The 13512-nt window shown below is 33.8% G+C and overlaps 2 protein-coding genes across 4 annotated transcripts in view; one reads left to right on the forward strand and one right to left on the reverse strand.

The window, feature by feature from the left end:
- Positions 1 to 284: 284 nt before the first annotated feature.
- LOC119631267 (RNA-binding protein lark) lies at positions 285 to 2149 on the reverse strand. The gene is made up of 3 exons (XM_038023320.1): positions 1086 to 2149; positions 651 to 889; positions 285 to 589 (listed from the first exon to the last, which is right to left on the reverse strand). The coding sequence occupies exons 1-3, from the start codon at positions 1776 to 1778 to the stop codon at positions 490 to 492; spliced, it is 1032 nt and encodes a 343-aa protein (XP_037879248.1). The 5' UTR covers positions 1779 to 2149; the 3' UTR covers positions 285 to 489.
- Positions 2150 to 5383: 3234 nt separating this feature from the next.
- LOC119631674 (LHFPL tetraspan subfamily member 3 protein) overlaps positions 5384 to 13512 on the forward strand; it is an 18597-nt gene continuing 10468 nt past the window's right edge. For 2 of the 3 annotated variants that reach the window (XM_038024080.1, XM_038024082.1), the window contains exon 1: positions 5594 to 6552. The gene's annotated coding sequence lies outside the window, so the exon portion shown is untranslated. Of the gene's footprint in view, positions 5494 to 5593; positions 6553 to 13512 lie in introns of those variants that run through there. The other variant, XM_038024081.1, reaches the window with a different exon arrangement.

Raw genomic sequence — 13512 nt, forward strand, 5'->3', positions numbered from 1 at the left:
AACAATTATAATAAAGAAAATTGATGTGTACGAGAAAGGCTTAATAATAACTTAGTAGTAAACTAAAAGAATTATGGAGATGATTGATTGCAAAAGTTTTTGACACAAAAAAGCTATTAAAATAAAAATTTCAAAAAGTGTACAATAATAGAAAGAATATAAGGTGAAGAAAGAAATTATTATATGTCGTCGCAATCTTTTCGCAGAAGGAAAAAAAAGACTCTGTTTTTGTATATAAACGTGAGTGTATGTGTGTGTGTGTTCAAGTTTGTGATCTTTTACAATTTAAATCTTGTGTCTATATCTAGTGTTGTGGATGGAAGAAGAAGGCCATTCCAACTGAGTGGTAATGATAGTTTCTTCTTCTTCCTCGTTAGCATGATCATTTATGATATGCTCATAACGATCGAGTGGATCTCGACGACGGTAACCATCAACTCTAGTGGCAAATGTAAGACGCAAGTTATTATGGGAGGCGTACAGTTGATCTCAGTACGGTGCATAACGGCGGCCGGGTGGTGAAGGACCCCGCATTCCGCGCGATGATATCATACGATCGTCAAATGAATCGCGACTGAAATCTTCATAGCTGTAAATATAAATTTACGTAGTAATTGCTATTGGTATAATTCTTTAATATTAACAATTACCCATAACGTCCCATACCATTGCTGCTACGAGGAGGTGGCGGTGAACGTCGACTAAACATACTATCGTAACCTCTGGCTAGGCTTCCTCCTCGTAAGCTGCTACTTAAAGGCGGTGGCAGTGGCATGGGCTCACGCCTGGATAATGGTGGCGGCGGAAAATCGCGCATTCGCGAACTCTGATAACGCCTTTCAAATAATTCGCGTGTATCATCAAACCTACGATCATAGTAATCGTAATCCTGCAAAATTTACATTAAAAAAAAATTGAAATAAAAATTTTCAAACTTAAACGAAACCGAAGTCCAGAAAAAATGCATCAATTTATTAAATGGAATTTAGCTGACTCCATTTATCTGTAAGCGCTAATGATGCTTTTTCCTCCGAACTTTATGCTCGAATCACTATATGGTTTTTGATATTCTTGTTTTATTTTACCCTAAAGCCGTCCATAATGCGATCGCGTAAAAACGGTGGTGGTGGTGGCGGTGGTGGATAAGGATCACGTCCGTACATACGATCTCTGTAAGCGCCCGGCGGACCCATGCCACGATCTCCGATACTGCCGCCATATAAGCGCGGACATTCTTTCGACCAGTGGCCGGGACGTCCGCAACGATAACACTTCTCCGGATCGCCCATTCCCGGTTTGGGACGGACACGACTTGTCGATACTTGTACCTTAAGCGGTTGACCATCTACGACACGACCGTTGAGTTCCTTAATGCAATCTTGTACATCACCAATACAGTCGAGATGCACGAAACCATAATTGCGCACAATATCACATTCGACAACGGTGCCGTATTTCTGAAATAATTCGCGTACTTCGGGAGCACGTGTCTTATCGGTAAGATTACCCACAAATATCTTCGTTGTAGGCGTATTTGGTGCGCGACGACTTTTAGCCGCCTCCACTTTAATACCGTTGCCATTCAACATATAACCGTTGAGATTCTGTATAGCTTCCCGGCCTTGCTCTTCCGTCTCCATGTGCACGAATCCATAATTCTTAACGACATCGCATTCCACCACGGAACCGTATTTCTCAAATAGAGGCCGTAACTCAGATGTCTGAGTTTTCTCATCGAGATTTCCGATGAATAGCTTAAAAGTCCCGGCTCCAGGCATAGCAGCGAGCGCCAATACTAGAACACACTACACACGCAAAAAAGCAAACGACAATGTACGAGTATATATCAATCAAATTATACAAAACGACGTTAACGTTAATTGCAACGACGCGTTCGCACTCGTTATAGTTTCGTTTTAACGCAAACACCGGCAGCCGTTATTCTTTCCTCGACGTTTCTTAAAGTAAATTAAAAGTTTCATATTTTGATAGATATGTAAAAATAGGAAAAATCTGTTTACAACAAATTCAAAGATATTTGAGGAGGAAAAAATATTCATTTTCAAGTTGATTGAACATTTCCAAAAGTGCACACATACACAACACACCGTAAATAGCCGGCCATTCTACTTTCGTTTCGTCTAAATTTCCGTAAAACAAGAATCTTGGAAAACTAAATCCCTGAAGATTCAATAAAAACCGCCGTTTTCGAAAGTTCGAGTGAAAAAAAAAACAAAAGAATATAAACATTTTTAACAATTTTATAATATATAATTTTTCTGCTCTCCGCACGCTGAGACGCATGTATAAATTTAAGATGGCGTCAGCGCTAGAGAAATTCTACCTATTTCTTACACTTCTAAATAAACAAAAAGAATAAATATTAATACAACTCTACATACCTTTATAAGGAATTATTTAACTTTTAAATTGATTGTTTTAAAAGAGTTTTCCTTTTTATAGATTTTGTAAAAATTTCCTGACGTCAGCAGCGCTTTTTCAGCAGATATCGAAAATATAAAAGAACTTAAGAAACAACAGTGCTGCCGTACCGTACCAAAAGCCGCTGGCTTTCATTTCGATTATGATGACATTAAATCTATGCAGCTCTGTGTATATAACGCTTAACAATAATGACAACAATATTAATAGCAATTTCACGAGAACATTAATATATATATAATAATATATATATATATATTATCTAACGTGATATTATTAAGAATGTAAATAATATTAACAATGTGCAATATTATAGTATAACATTATGTATATTACATGTTGATATACTAATAACATTAAAAACATATATGCAGAGTCGCAATCGTCGACAGTAAACATAACGGTTTATCAGCATCATTGTCATTATTTAATAGATGCAAATAATGCTATATAATAGAAAAATAATATAATAAAGAAAAGTATAAATATTTTTTGATTGGTTTGTATTAACATTTTTCCATATTCAACGATTATGATTGCAGACCATTTTCCAAAGCACAATTGAGTGAACTGTTACTGACTATCCCGAACAAGGGTGCTGAAATTCGCCGCTCCGTTCAAATTTTTTAATAGTGATGCATTTCCCTCCACCAGCAGAATAGCCTAGCGAATAAAATTTTAATGCGCAATTTTCTGTGTTCAAATTGTTTTTTACGTGTTTAGAAGCCTAGTGTAACAGATGCACCGTTTGAAGACAACCTGTCGAGTACAGCTAAGTAGCGCATGTAAGTACACGTTATGTGATTTATTATTTCAAAAGTCCAACATTTATTTCCTTTTTGTTATGAAAGATGCTTTCAAGAGATTGTTCAACAATTATTATTCAACAAAATTAAGAACGATAGTGCGTGCAACGTCAAGATACTGAGTGTTTTGTTAATTATTTTATTTTAATTTTTTGTAATTAAACAATTTTAGTCGGAATTGATTTTGTTTTTACTTATGAATATTGTGTTCTCTTATAAATGTAACTCTAAATAGCTAATATTAAACGTCAGCTCTTTTGTTTTCGCATAATATAACAAGTACGGCAGAGTATACTTAACAGCTGTTGTGCATACGTGATCCCAAGAACACGATAATTATTAATCAACGTTGAATGCTATCACATATACGATAGCGAACCAGTCGAAAAAAGAAAACGTGAGATGTCTTTGAGATCCCCGATCAACACTCAGCTGTTATTTTTCGTATATTGACAAGCGCAATTAAGTATAAGCAAAAATTTTTTTATATTTTCGGCTTTTTCATTTTCTCGTGAATGATAGCAACTAAATGGACAGTTTTACGCGATCACGACCAACACGTTTATCAATTAGATCGCGCACGAAAGTTAACTTTCAGATGATTACCCTGTAGAACAAAAATGAGAAAAAGTTTTCGCTGCACTTGGCAGCACTTCTGGCGTTGCTATTGTAAGCTTTTGTTTGCTCTGAAAGAAGATATTTTTGTACTCGTGTCGTAGAGAGAGAAAAGAAGATAAAGAGAGTGCAGGGAATCACCACTTTACCATATTAACCTGAATCGGTATCTAACAAAATACGTAGATGTTCCAACATTTTTCTCATAATTACACTGAGAAGGTTCTTGCGGACTTTTTGTGTATATGTTGTCAATAACAGTAGTAACGCTGTTAATTAGCAGCCAGTTGTATGCGTGCTCCTGCAAATATATCCCAAAGTTCAAACTATGAATAAAACGATCATATAATTTTAGGCTGGACTACGGAAGGGCGCGAAGAAGGTCTTGTAGACGCGCACCCATTGGAAACAGATTATCAAGTACGCAGTCAGGACATTGGTGACGATATTTATACAGAACAGACCGACTTTAATATTGCTTGTGATGATGAAGCAGGCGCATCGGAAATGTCTATAACGAAGCAAGCGGTAGAATAGATACCCAGTTTCTCTTCAGAATACACCATATATGCATATACCTTAAAACAAGTACGCTGTGAAAGACATTTTATTTTCTTAACAAAGTTCCCAACGATTGCCAAAAAATTGTTGAATAATTTAGGATTCTTCAATTCTTCAAAAAACGGGGCTAAAAGAAAACAAATATAATTTGCTACATACATACCTGTTTTTTGGTCTATTTTCGTGCAATCACACTTATATGGATAACATAATCTTTATTCACAGAATTATATTCGCTTCTGCTTCGCGAACGTTATGTCAAGAGACTAATAACAGAATCTTTGCCCATACAAATAATGAGAGTGAAGGAGCAAGCATATAAATATCTGCTAATTAACAGCGTTGCAGCGAATACACAAATTCTTCTATTCTATTATATTCTATTGATAACAGAAAACATTCCCAAGAATCTTCTAATCTTACTTTTGAACAAAAAATGTTAAAATGGCTATGTTTTTCGTTGTCTCTGATCTAAGCATTTTTTAGGTGGTTTTCTCTCTCGCCCTGAGAGAAGTTTCTTGTATTAGATGTCAGTATGGGATCCTCTCGCATTTTGTTATTGTAAAATTTATTGTACTCGTGTCTCAAAGAGAGATAGACAAAGAAATAGAGAGAGAATTACCAATTGCTTACATGAATATAAATCTAAACAATTTGGATATTATTTTTCAGTTGCTTGTTTTCTTCACAAAAATTGAATTGGGAATGAATGGAGCTTATGAAATTAGTGATAATCGTAATTTCGTTTTTATAAATATTAATAAATAATAAATAAATTGTATATTTAGAAGGAGTGGTTGTGAAATCATAAGCATTTGTTTGTCTAACTTTAACGTAATTGAAAGTTATTTAAAAAAAAAAAAAAAAGGAATATAAAAAATAAACATATTAACAATACAATATATAAACAATAAGTTTTACATAAGAAAATGCCATTTAATGAATAAAAACAAAAAAGAATTACTTCACCAAAATTCATCAAATTCATTTCAAAAATGTTACTGCAACCGTTGGCTAAAAAAAAAGAAGAAACCAGTAATTTTTGACTTGACATTTTGACATTAAAAAGGTTTTTTGTTTTTTCTTATCGCTATTCATATTAAAAGAAATTAAAATCAAAATTTTATGTATTAAAATAAAAAGTGAAACATGAGCATTTACTTAAAATATAATTTATGATCGGCAAAAAAAAAAATTTCAGTTTTAAAACCTGTATTTTTTTTATTTATTTATTTTTGTTTTGTGCGCTGAATTTGTGTACGCGATTATATATTGTGTGTATGCAAGTGTGTACGTGTGAAAGAAGAGCCCAAAACCCAAGCAACCTTCGCAGAATCTCGCATCTTAACCACTTTTTTGTTTGGTCTTATTTGTTGTTGTTTTTGACTGTTTTTGCGAATAAGTTTTTATCAAAGTAGTTTTTGTTGTTTTGTTAACGTTTTCATAGTTACATGCTTACGACTTGCGAGTACTTTGTTTGTTTACTAAGTAATAGTTGTAGCAGCCGAAGTAGTAGTAAAACAACTATTGCTTACTTGTGTGCGTTTATGGGCTTGGGAATAAGTTTGCAGTGAATTGCGGTTAATAATAATAATATTTGAAAAAAGGAAAAAAAAAAAAGAAACCAATCACATACTTAAGCTTGAACGTAATGTTTGGCAAACTCTGTGAACGAATTGCATTAAATCGAATTATTATCTCACAAAATATAAAAAAAATTTTTTTTTTTTTATTAAATTCATCTTAATACAAGTCATGTATTGTTTGGGAGTTTCCAGAAAACCTAAAAATTGCAATTAATTATTGTTGGCGTCTGGAGAATTGAATGTGAAAACAAAGACAATAATCAGTTAACAGAGGCTAACAAAGAAAGTCAAAAAAGAAAGTTATAACAACTAGAAAACTTACGGAATTCTTTTGCATCATCATCATCATCATCATCATCATCATCGTTATCATCATAAAAACGCGTTGCGCGCTTTTACAATATAACTTCAGTTCTCGTTTTCTTTGCCGCCTGTTTCTTGTTCTTTATTGTCGCACTTTTTCCACTTTTCTACTTTGATTACAAATTACCGACACATCTGGTCTGTTTTGTCGTCACTCTTGCTGCCGTAACTTCAGTTAGGTAAGTTCATCACTTCCTATACAATAAAAGAAGAAAAATATTTAAATGAAGAGTTGATCAATAAAAATCCATAAACTATCAACTATCTTATCAAACTTATTTTAACTACGAACAAACTTCGGCAAGTTTTCATTGTTTCGGAATAAATTTGGAAAAATTGAATAATTTCATCCATTTTTTATTACCGGCTGATGAATATGTCAATTGGCGATCATTCTCATACCGAAATGTGAGTGTGCGATAACATTTATGCATAGGTATAGCGACCATTAACCGAATTCTCTGTACGAAGTCATAGTCTGTTCATCGCTCGCAAATGTTTGCCTTGTAGAGATGAATCTTTTTTTCGGAAGAATACCTTGTGTCAAGTTTATCATCTACATCAGTATATTTCCTTTTAATTCCATCAATAAATAAGTTATCTTGTCGGTACAGAAAATTCTAAATTCTGAAATAATTTTTTTTTAATATTTTTTTTTGATTCATCACTGAAGGTTGGCAACAGCCAGGAAGAAAACTTCAAAGACCCCATAAAGCATATATGTATATCGTTGATCAGCATCAAATCGTAAGTTGATTCACGCATGTCCATCCGTATGTCTACCTGTCTGACTTTGGAACGAATAAGTTTTCGCAAGAAAGTTTATCTTGAAAATGGACCAAATTGGTCCAACGACCACAACATAACCTAAGACCATCTCTGCGAATACAAAAAAAAAAAAAATATACATTTATATTCTATGGGTACTCTCGCAGCATCCATCTTCTTTCACTAAAATGTTTACCTATTACGTCTAGTCACAAGCTTCAGAGATAATATAAATTCTCCATATTATTGATTAGTATTAAGTGTGAATTATTCTAGAAATGTTTGTCAGTCCTTTTGTTCACCTGTCTGTTAGTTGCTGTGGCAAAGATATCGGAAATTGTTGCACGTAGGCTATGTTGCATTTGTTTTTTTTGCTCACAACCAAATTACAGAAGGAAGCTTTAGAGACCCTAGTACAGTTACGCTAACATACCAAATTTCGAAAAATCGGTAAATATAGTTTCCATAAGCAGAATTTGATTTTGTTTAGTTTGTTTGAGAGATATTTTCATGTAGATGTCCACAAAAATATTTTACGTTGTTTAATATGGACGGAATAGACTTTCAAATCCAACTATATCTTAATTTTAATTATTTAACATCTATCTCTGTTAACGCGTTAACAGACTTTTGTTAAGAGTTATGGTAGGTGTCTTTGCTAATTAAATTCTAATTTATCTTCACTCCCCTAATCTTTTTTTTTAATCTTGCGAACAAGGCCTAGCCCAGCGATGCTTTTCGAGAGAAAATATTTCAAGATTTTTACAATTTCAGGCAAGAATTAGTGAAGTTTTAATTCAAAAAAGAAAAAAAAAAAAAAAAAAAAATTAGGCGAGATCACTCCAAGACAAATATAAATTGACTTACTTGCTTCAAAATTACAACAAAATAATTTCGTTTTTCATATATCTTTTTTGCATATTAACAAAGTGATACACGCGGCCTATTAACGTTAACAGAAGAAAATTTGGTAAAAGACGAATTTGAATTTGTTTGCCTTGTTTGAAAGATAACTCTGGATAACTTCACATGATATAGGTGAATATCATATCGTTGGGATTTGTTTTATGTTTGAGTGCATCACAGTCTCGAATCTGATCATTTTCCCATAGTCGGCATATGCTGAAATACTGAAATAATAAATTTCAAAAACTTGGCAGAAATAGTTCATTTTAACTTGTTTGAAGGTAATTTTTAGATCGATCCATGAGGTGTCCACAAGAATATTCTACATTTTTTTTAATTTGGACAGAGTAGGCTTCCAAATCCAACTATATCTTTTATCGTACCTTAATAGAGTCCTATTAAGGGAGATGATAGGTGATAGGTGTCCTTGATAGTTAAATTTGAATTTATCTTTCCACCCTTGTAACAGTATTTGAGTATTCAAATTTTCTGATTGCGAAGAAGAAATTTTCAAATTCTCATATGGTTCATATATATCTCATTTTTAAGTTATTTTAATTTTTACGCGATTATTGTTGAACTTGATTAGCGCAAGCATATATAAAAAATTTATAGGGAACTGATGAAAGAAAGCTACCACGACTCCATCTTGCTCCAAAAAATTGAGACTTTGCATTTTCATATATAAAAATGCGATTTTTATATTCTTTACCAGTAAACCGGGGGTACCTCAAAACATCTGCAGTATTTAAAAGAAAGCTTTACGAACCCCACAACGCGCATCTATATACAAATAATCTTGATCAGCATGAAATTATGAATCGTTTTTTTAAGCAAGAAATTAAGAATCGTTTTTCTATCCGGGTGAGCAATCAACTGTGATAACCATTCTCCTAATTAGGAAAATGAAGCTATCGACTTCATCGGGGAAAGGTCGTTTCTACTTCCTGGATTTGTTGCTTACTACTCATAAACTATAGCAGGCGCACAATAAAATTTTGTATTTTGCATAAATTGAAAAATTCAGTCAATATTCACCTAATATTGCGGATTTGATGCTTTGTATACTCATCAACAAAGGATGAGCGCTACATTCATTTTGTTAAAAGGTGTCGCAAACCCAGAAGTAAGCTTCGGGGACCCCAAAAATATTGCCGATCAATATCAAATACTAAATCGATTTAAGCATGTCCATCTGTCCATCTGTGGTCGCAAAAGTTAAGCTATCCGACTTCAATTGAAGTTTTTGCAGGTACATTGGCATTGAAAATTGACCAAATACGTCGCACGACGCGCCTACAGTAGTGCATGAAATCTGTTTTTCAAAAGGAATAAAAAATTGGTTATTTGTTTATTATTCATAAACTACAGCAGATGAATCTACAAAAATTTAAACATATATTTTACGACTGACGCTATAATACTCCGGCACAAGTGGGAAAAGTTGACCACGTCTATTCAATATTATAACGCGCCAAAGCAAGCTTCGAACACCTCATAAAGTATGTAAATTCTTGGCCAGTTTCAAACTTGGAAACCATCCAAGTATTTTCGCTTGTTCGTCTGTCCATCTGTCCGCCTACCAAAATATATAATACATACGGTAAACAATCTCCCATTCGCAAGAATGAAGATACAAAGGACACGCCTACAATACTAACACTGTAATAGTTTTTTTTTTGCATGTTGGTCTTAAAGTACAACACCGTATACGATATAAATTCCCATTTTTATTCTGAAAATAAAAAAAAAATTTACCGCGTCCATCCAATCTTACAGAGTATGAAAATGTAGTTCTTTTCCTTCTTTGTAGTCCTTTTCAGAATGACGGTGATGGGGTAAAGAAGATTCGGTCACAACTGAATATAGTTTTCTTGCTCCTCTTAGTTTCTACTTTTTAAGCTAAAGGTCGTGGGCGCGAAGAGATTCGCAAGCAGCCGAATAGAAAATTCTTGCACGTTCTTATATAAACTTCAAAAAAGTACCTTATTTTTCAATATTAAGCCTTAAGGAGTTTATGGAAAAATGCCAAAAAAAATGTTTAGTTATATTTGAAAATATATTTTACGAAAAAATTTCAATGAACTGTTCATTACCGCTTCGCATCAATAATTCGTATTTTTGAGAAATTGAAGAGATTCGTTCATCATTATAGGCTATCGGACCGTTCGGTTGCTTCCCGAATATGTTCACTCAATCTTTACATCAATTAATCATTTGTTCGTCATCTCAAACCGCATACATAGTTTATTGTTTTTCATAAAATGCGACTCTGGGTTCGAAAATGTTCGCTTTGGTGTAGATATTGAAAGTTTCCGGTTAAATTTCACGGAAAAGCTTATCGGATCGTTACTCTGACATTTCTGAATGTTCTGTATATCATCGGATGCAAATAGTTTGATCAAAAATAAAATAAATCACATTTTACATTCCAAAATCATCGCGTACTACCCTATCTACCTGGTTGTATAGCTTCTTGTCTTATATCATAAAAATGAAATGAAATGAAATTTTTGTTGTATTTACAATAAAAATGTAAATCGCACTGAATTATTATACTTTTTGCCGGAAATAGTTAAACATAATGGTATTCATTCATTCATAAATAAATACTTTCTCATATGAGTTTAAGTACTAGGCAGTAGGAAAGTATTTGAAATGGCTCTTTAATTGGTAAAACGAAGCGAGAGGTCTGTTTACACCTTCAGGCAAACCTTAGGCACACGCGACTTTATCTTTACTTTAATTTTCAATTCCTCTGAGGTTCGTCTCGCATTCAAAAATCAAAACGAAAATTACCTCAAATTGGCCCATTGTTGCATGCTTGCAATTAATTAGCGCTAGTTGAATGATATTAAAATCCCTACATACATACATACATACATGTTCAGTTAAGGTTCGATGGGATCATGGGAGTGCATTCATTCATTAGGACATCAATTCGATGCCCCTTTTGGCTACATCTGCGCTTAGTTTGCATATGAGGTCAGAAAAACGACACTTTATCTATTTATATAACTAAATAATCAATCTCAAGCTCAAAAAAAAAAAATCATAGATTAGTCTAGGAAGAGCGCGTTCGCATCGACACCAAAACGAAAAATTCGTGGTCATAAAGATTTGCTGGCAGGATGGGCTCAGCAACGTATATATGTTAGCAGCTATTAAAATCGAATGAAACTGTTACGGCAGATATCTACCGAACGCAGCAACGATTAACAGACGCAAAGTCATTCTCTTGCATGGTAACGCTCGGCCGCACATTGCAAGAGTTGCCAGGGACACGCTATTACAGCTCCGAGCGTACTCAGCAGACATAGTGGCATCTTATTACTACTTGTTCAGATCGATGCTGAAGAAGTGACAAAATGGATCGATGATTGGATCGCTGCCAAATCACAATATTGCTCTTTGGGCAATCTATCGCCAAAGAGATGGTTAAAAGTTGTAGGAAATGACTGACGATTATATTATTGCAGCAATTTTTCTACATTATTGCAGCGTTTTTCAAGTCAAAAAAAAAAAAAAATGATCAAATTATCATACATCAAGCATGATCAGGCATTACGACCCGTAACGTGATGACACTGCAATTGAAAGTTTTCTATATTGCGGTTGCCAAAAATGCCAAAAAAACAACTTCTATCAGGCTGATGTTCCTATGCGGCATTCGCAGGCGAACAATTGACCGTCCTCCGTGTCGGCAGCCATGCAGGCTCGGTTCATAATGAGGCCGTTTTCGTATTTCATTCGGTATTCGTTGCCGACCCGGCGCCTTACAAACATCGCATTCGCCTGTTTCGGGTTATTCGGATTATTGAAAATATTCGGTTATTTAAAAATATCTCGAAAAACACTCAATTCGTTGTATTTCATATAAAAAGAAAAGTAAATTAACAACTAGTTATTGTTGTTGTTGGTTTCTACCAATGATATAAGAACTTATCTCAAAGTTGGATTCGTCGAGCCATACTACACATTCTTTTGCATAATGTTGGGGGTGTCGAGCTCATTGTAAGCGACTCTTTTCGTTGTAATCGGACAGAGGAGGCTTTTCCCTGTCTTTACTATCTTTTAAGCCTTTACGAGTCTTCTTCTTGTCGTTCCAGAATTAATCAATCGGCTAGCCGATGTCTGCCGATAGAGCTGCATGGATTTCAATAGAATGTTTTTTTTTTTTTTTTTCAGCTGTTTTTGAGAGACTCTCGATATAGTTTTTTTTTTTGACGCTCGGTAGTCACACTTTAAAATAGTGGTCAAAATAGGTTATCTACTCTTTTCAATTAACGTAAATTAACGGAATATTATTTAACAGATAAATTGGTTTTCATATACTTTATGACTTTTAGCCAAGGCTGCATACGTATATTTATACACGTCACCGAAGGATAGGGGCTACATTCATTTTCTCAAAATGTTTGCAACGCGTAGAAGAATGCTTCAGAGCTGAAACGGTGGGGGGTCCCGATCGATCGAATAACATTTTTTGTTGTTGTTCAAAAAATAGAAGCATTAAAGAAGCACAAAAGGTAGACGTCGTTTAGACGGCTTTCACGTTACTTGTAATGAAGAGCATGCGTTGTTCAAGGTAATAAGATGGAAATGAGAGAAAGAATTTCTCAATTTATATTACCTAACGTGTGTTAATTATTTCAATTCATTTTAACTTAATAAACACAAGATAGATAGATAGATAATAAATTGCTTGGCAGTTAATAATGAAAATTTTCTTTGCATCTCATGTGTAACAAATCTTTTAATGAGACCTCATTTTATATCGGCTTTGATGTATCTCTACCATATGTAAGAGAATGTGTGTATATCTATTTGTAAGCCAATGAGTTGCTGCTGCTGCTGCTGCTGCTGTTGTCGATATTGTTGTTTTTGTTTTTTTTTGCTGCTGCTTAAAGCACGCACGATATGGACATTCAAAGATAGACAACTTTTTCTTTTCTCAATTTAGGTATTTTATGAAAACATTAACTGTTTTTGTTTCTTTTTCTCCAATATTTCAAAATTAGATAAATGCATTAAAAAAAAAAAAAAAAAAAAAATGGAAAAAAATGGAAAAAAGTTAGCTGCGCAAGAGATATGTGCTTGTGTGAAAACGTTGATTGATTTTTGTAATTAAAGCTCAAATGAAAATGTGTCTATTAACGAATGATGAACGACGATGGATACGTAATCTAAGTTGCCTGCAATTAATTCATATTGCAACGAATGGATATCAAAAGTAATATTTAGAAATGCAAATGCTGGGACATTTGTTTTTTTATTCCAAACCGTTAATGAGTTTGCATGACGCGCTTACCACTGCTAAATCGGTTCTTTCCGATCTCTTCTATTCTCATATCATTTGACTTTATCTTTCATCCTATCTTTCTCGCCTTTCTCATATCATTTGCCTTCATCTTCTAAAAATTATCTTTCATCATATCTTTCTCATTTTTCCTTTGCCTTCATCT

This window comes from Glossina fuscipes, unplaced genomic scaffold (assembly GCF_014805625.2).
Source record: "Glossina fuscipes isolate IAEA_lab_2018 unplaced genomic scaffold, Yale_Gfus_2 1, whole genome shotgun sequence".
NCBI classification, from domain to species: Eukaryota; Metazoa; Arthropoda; class Insecta; order Diptera; family Glossinidae; genus Glossina; species Glossina fuscipes.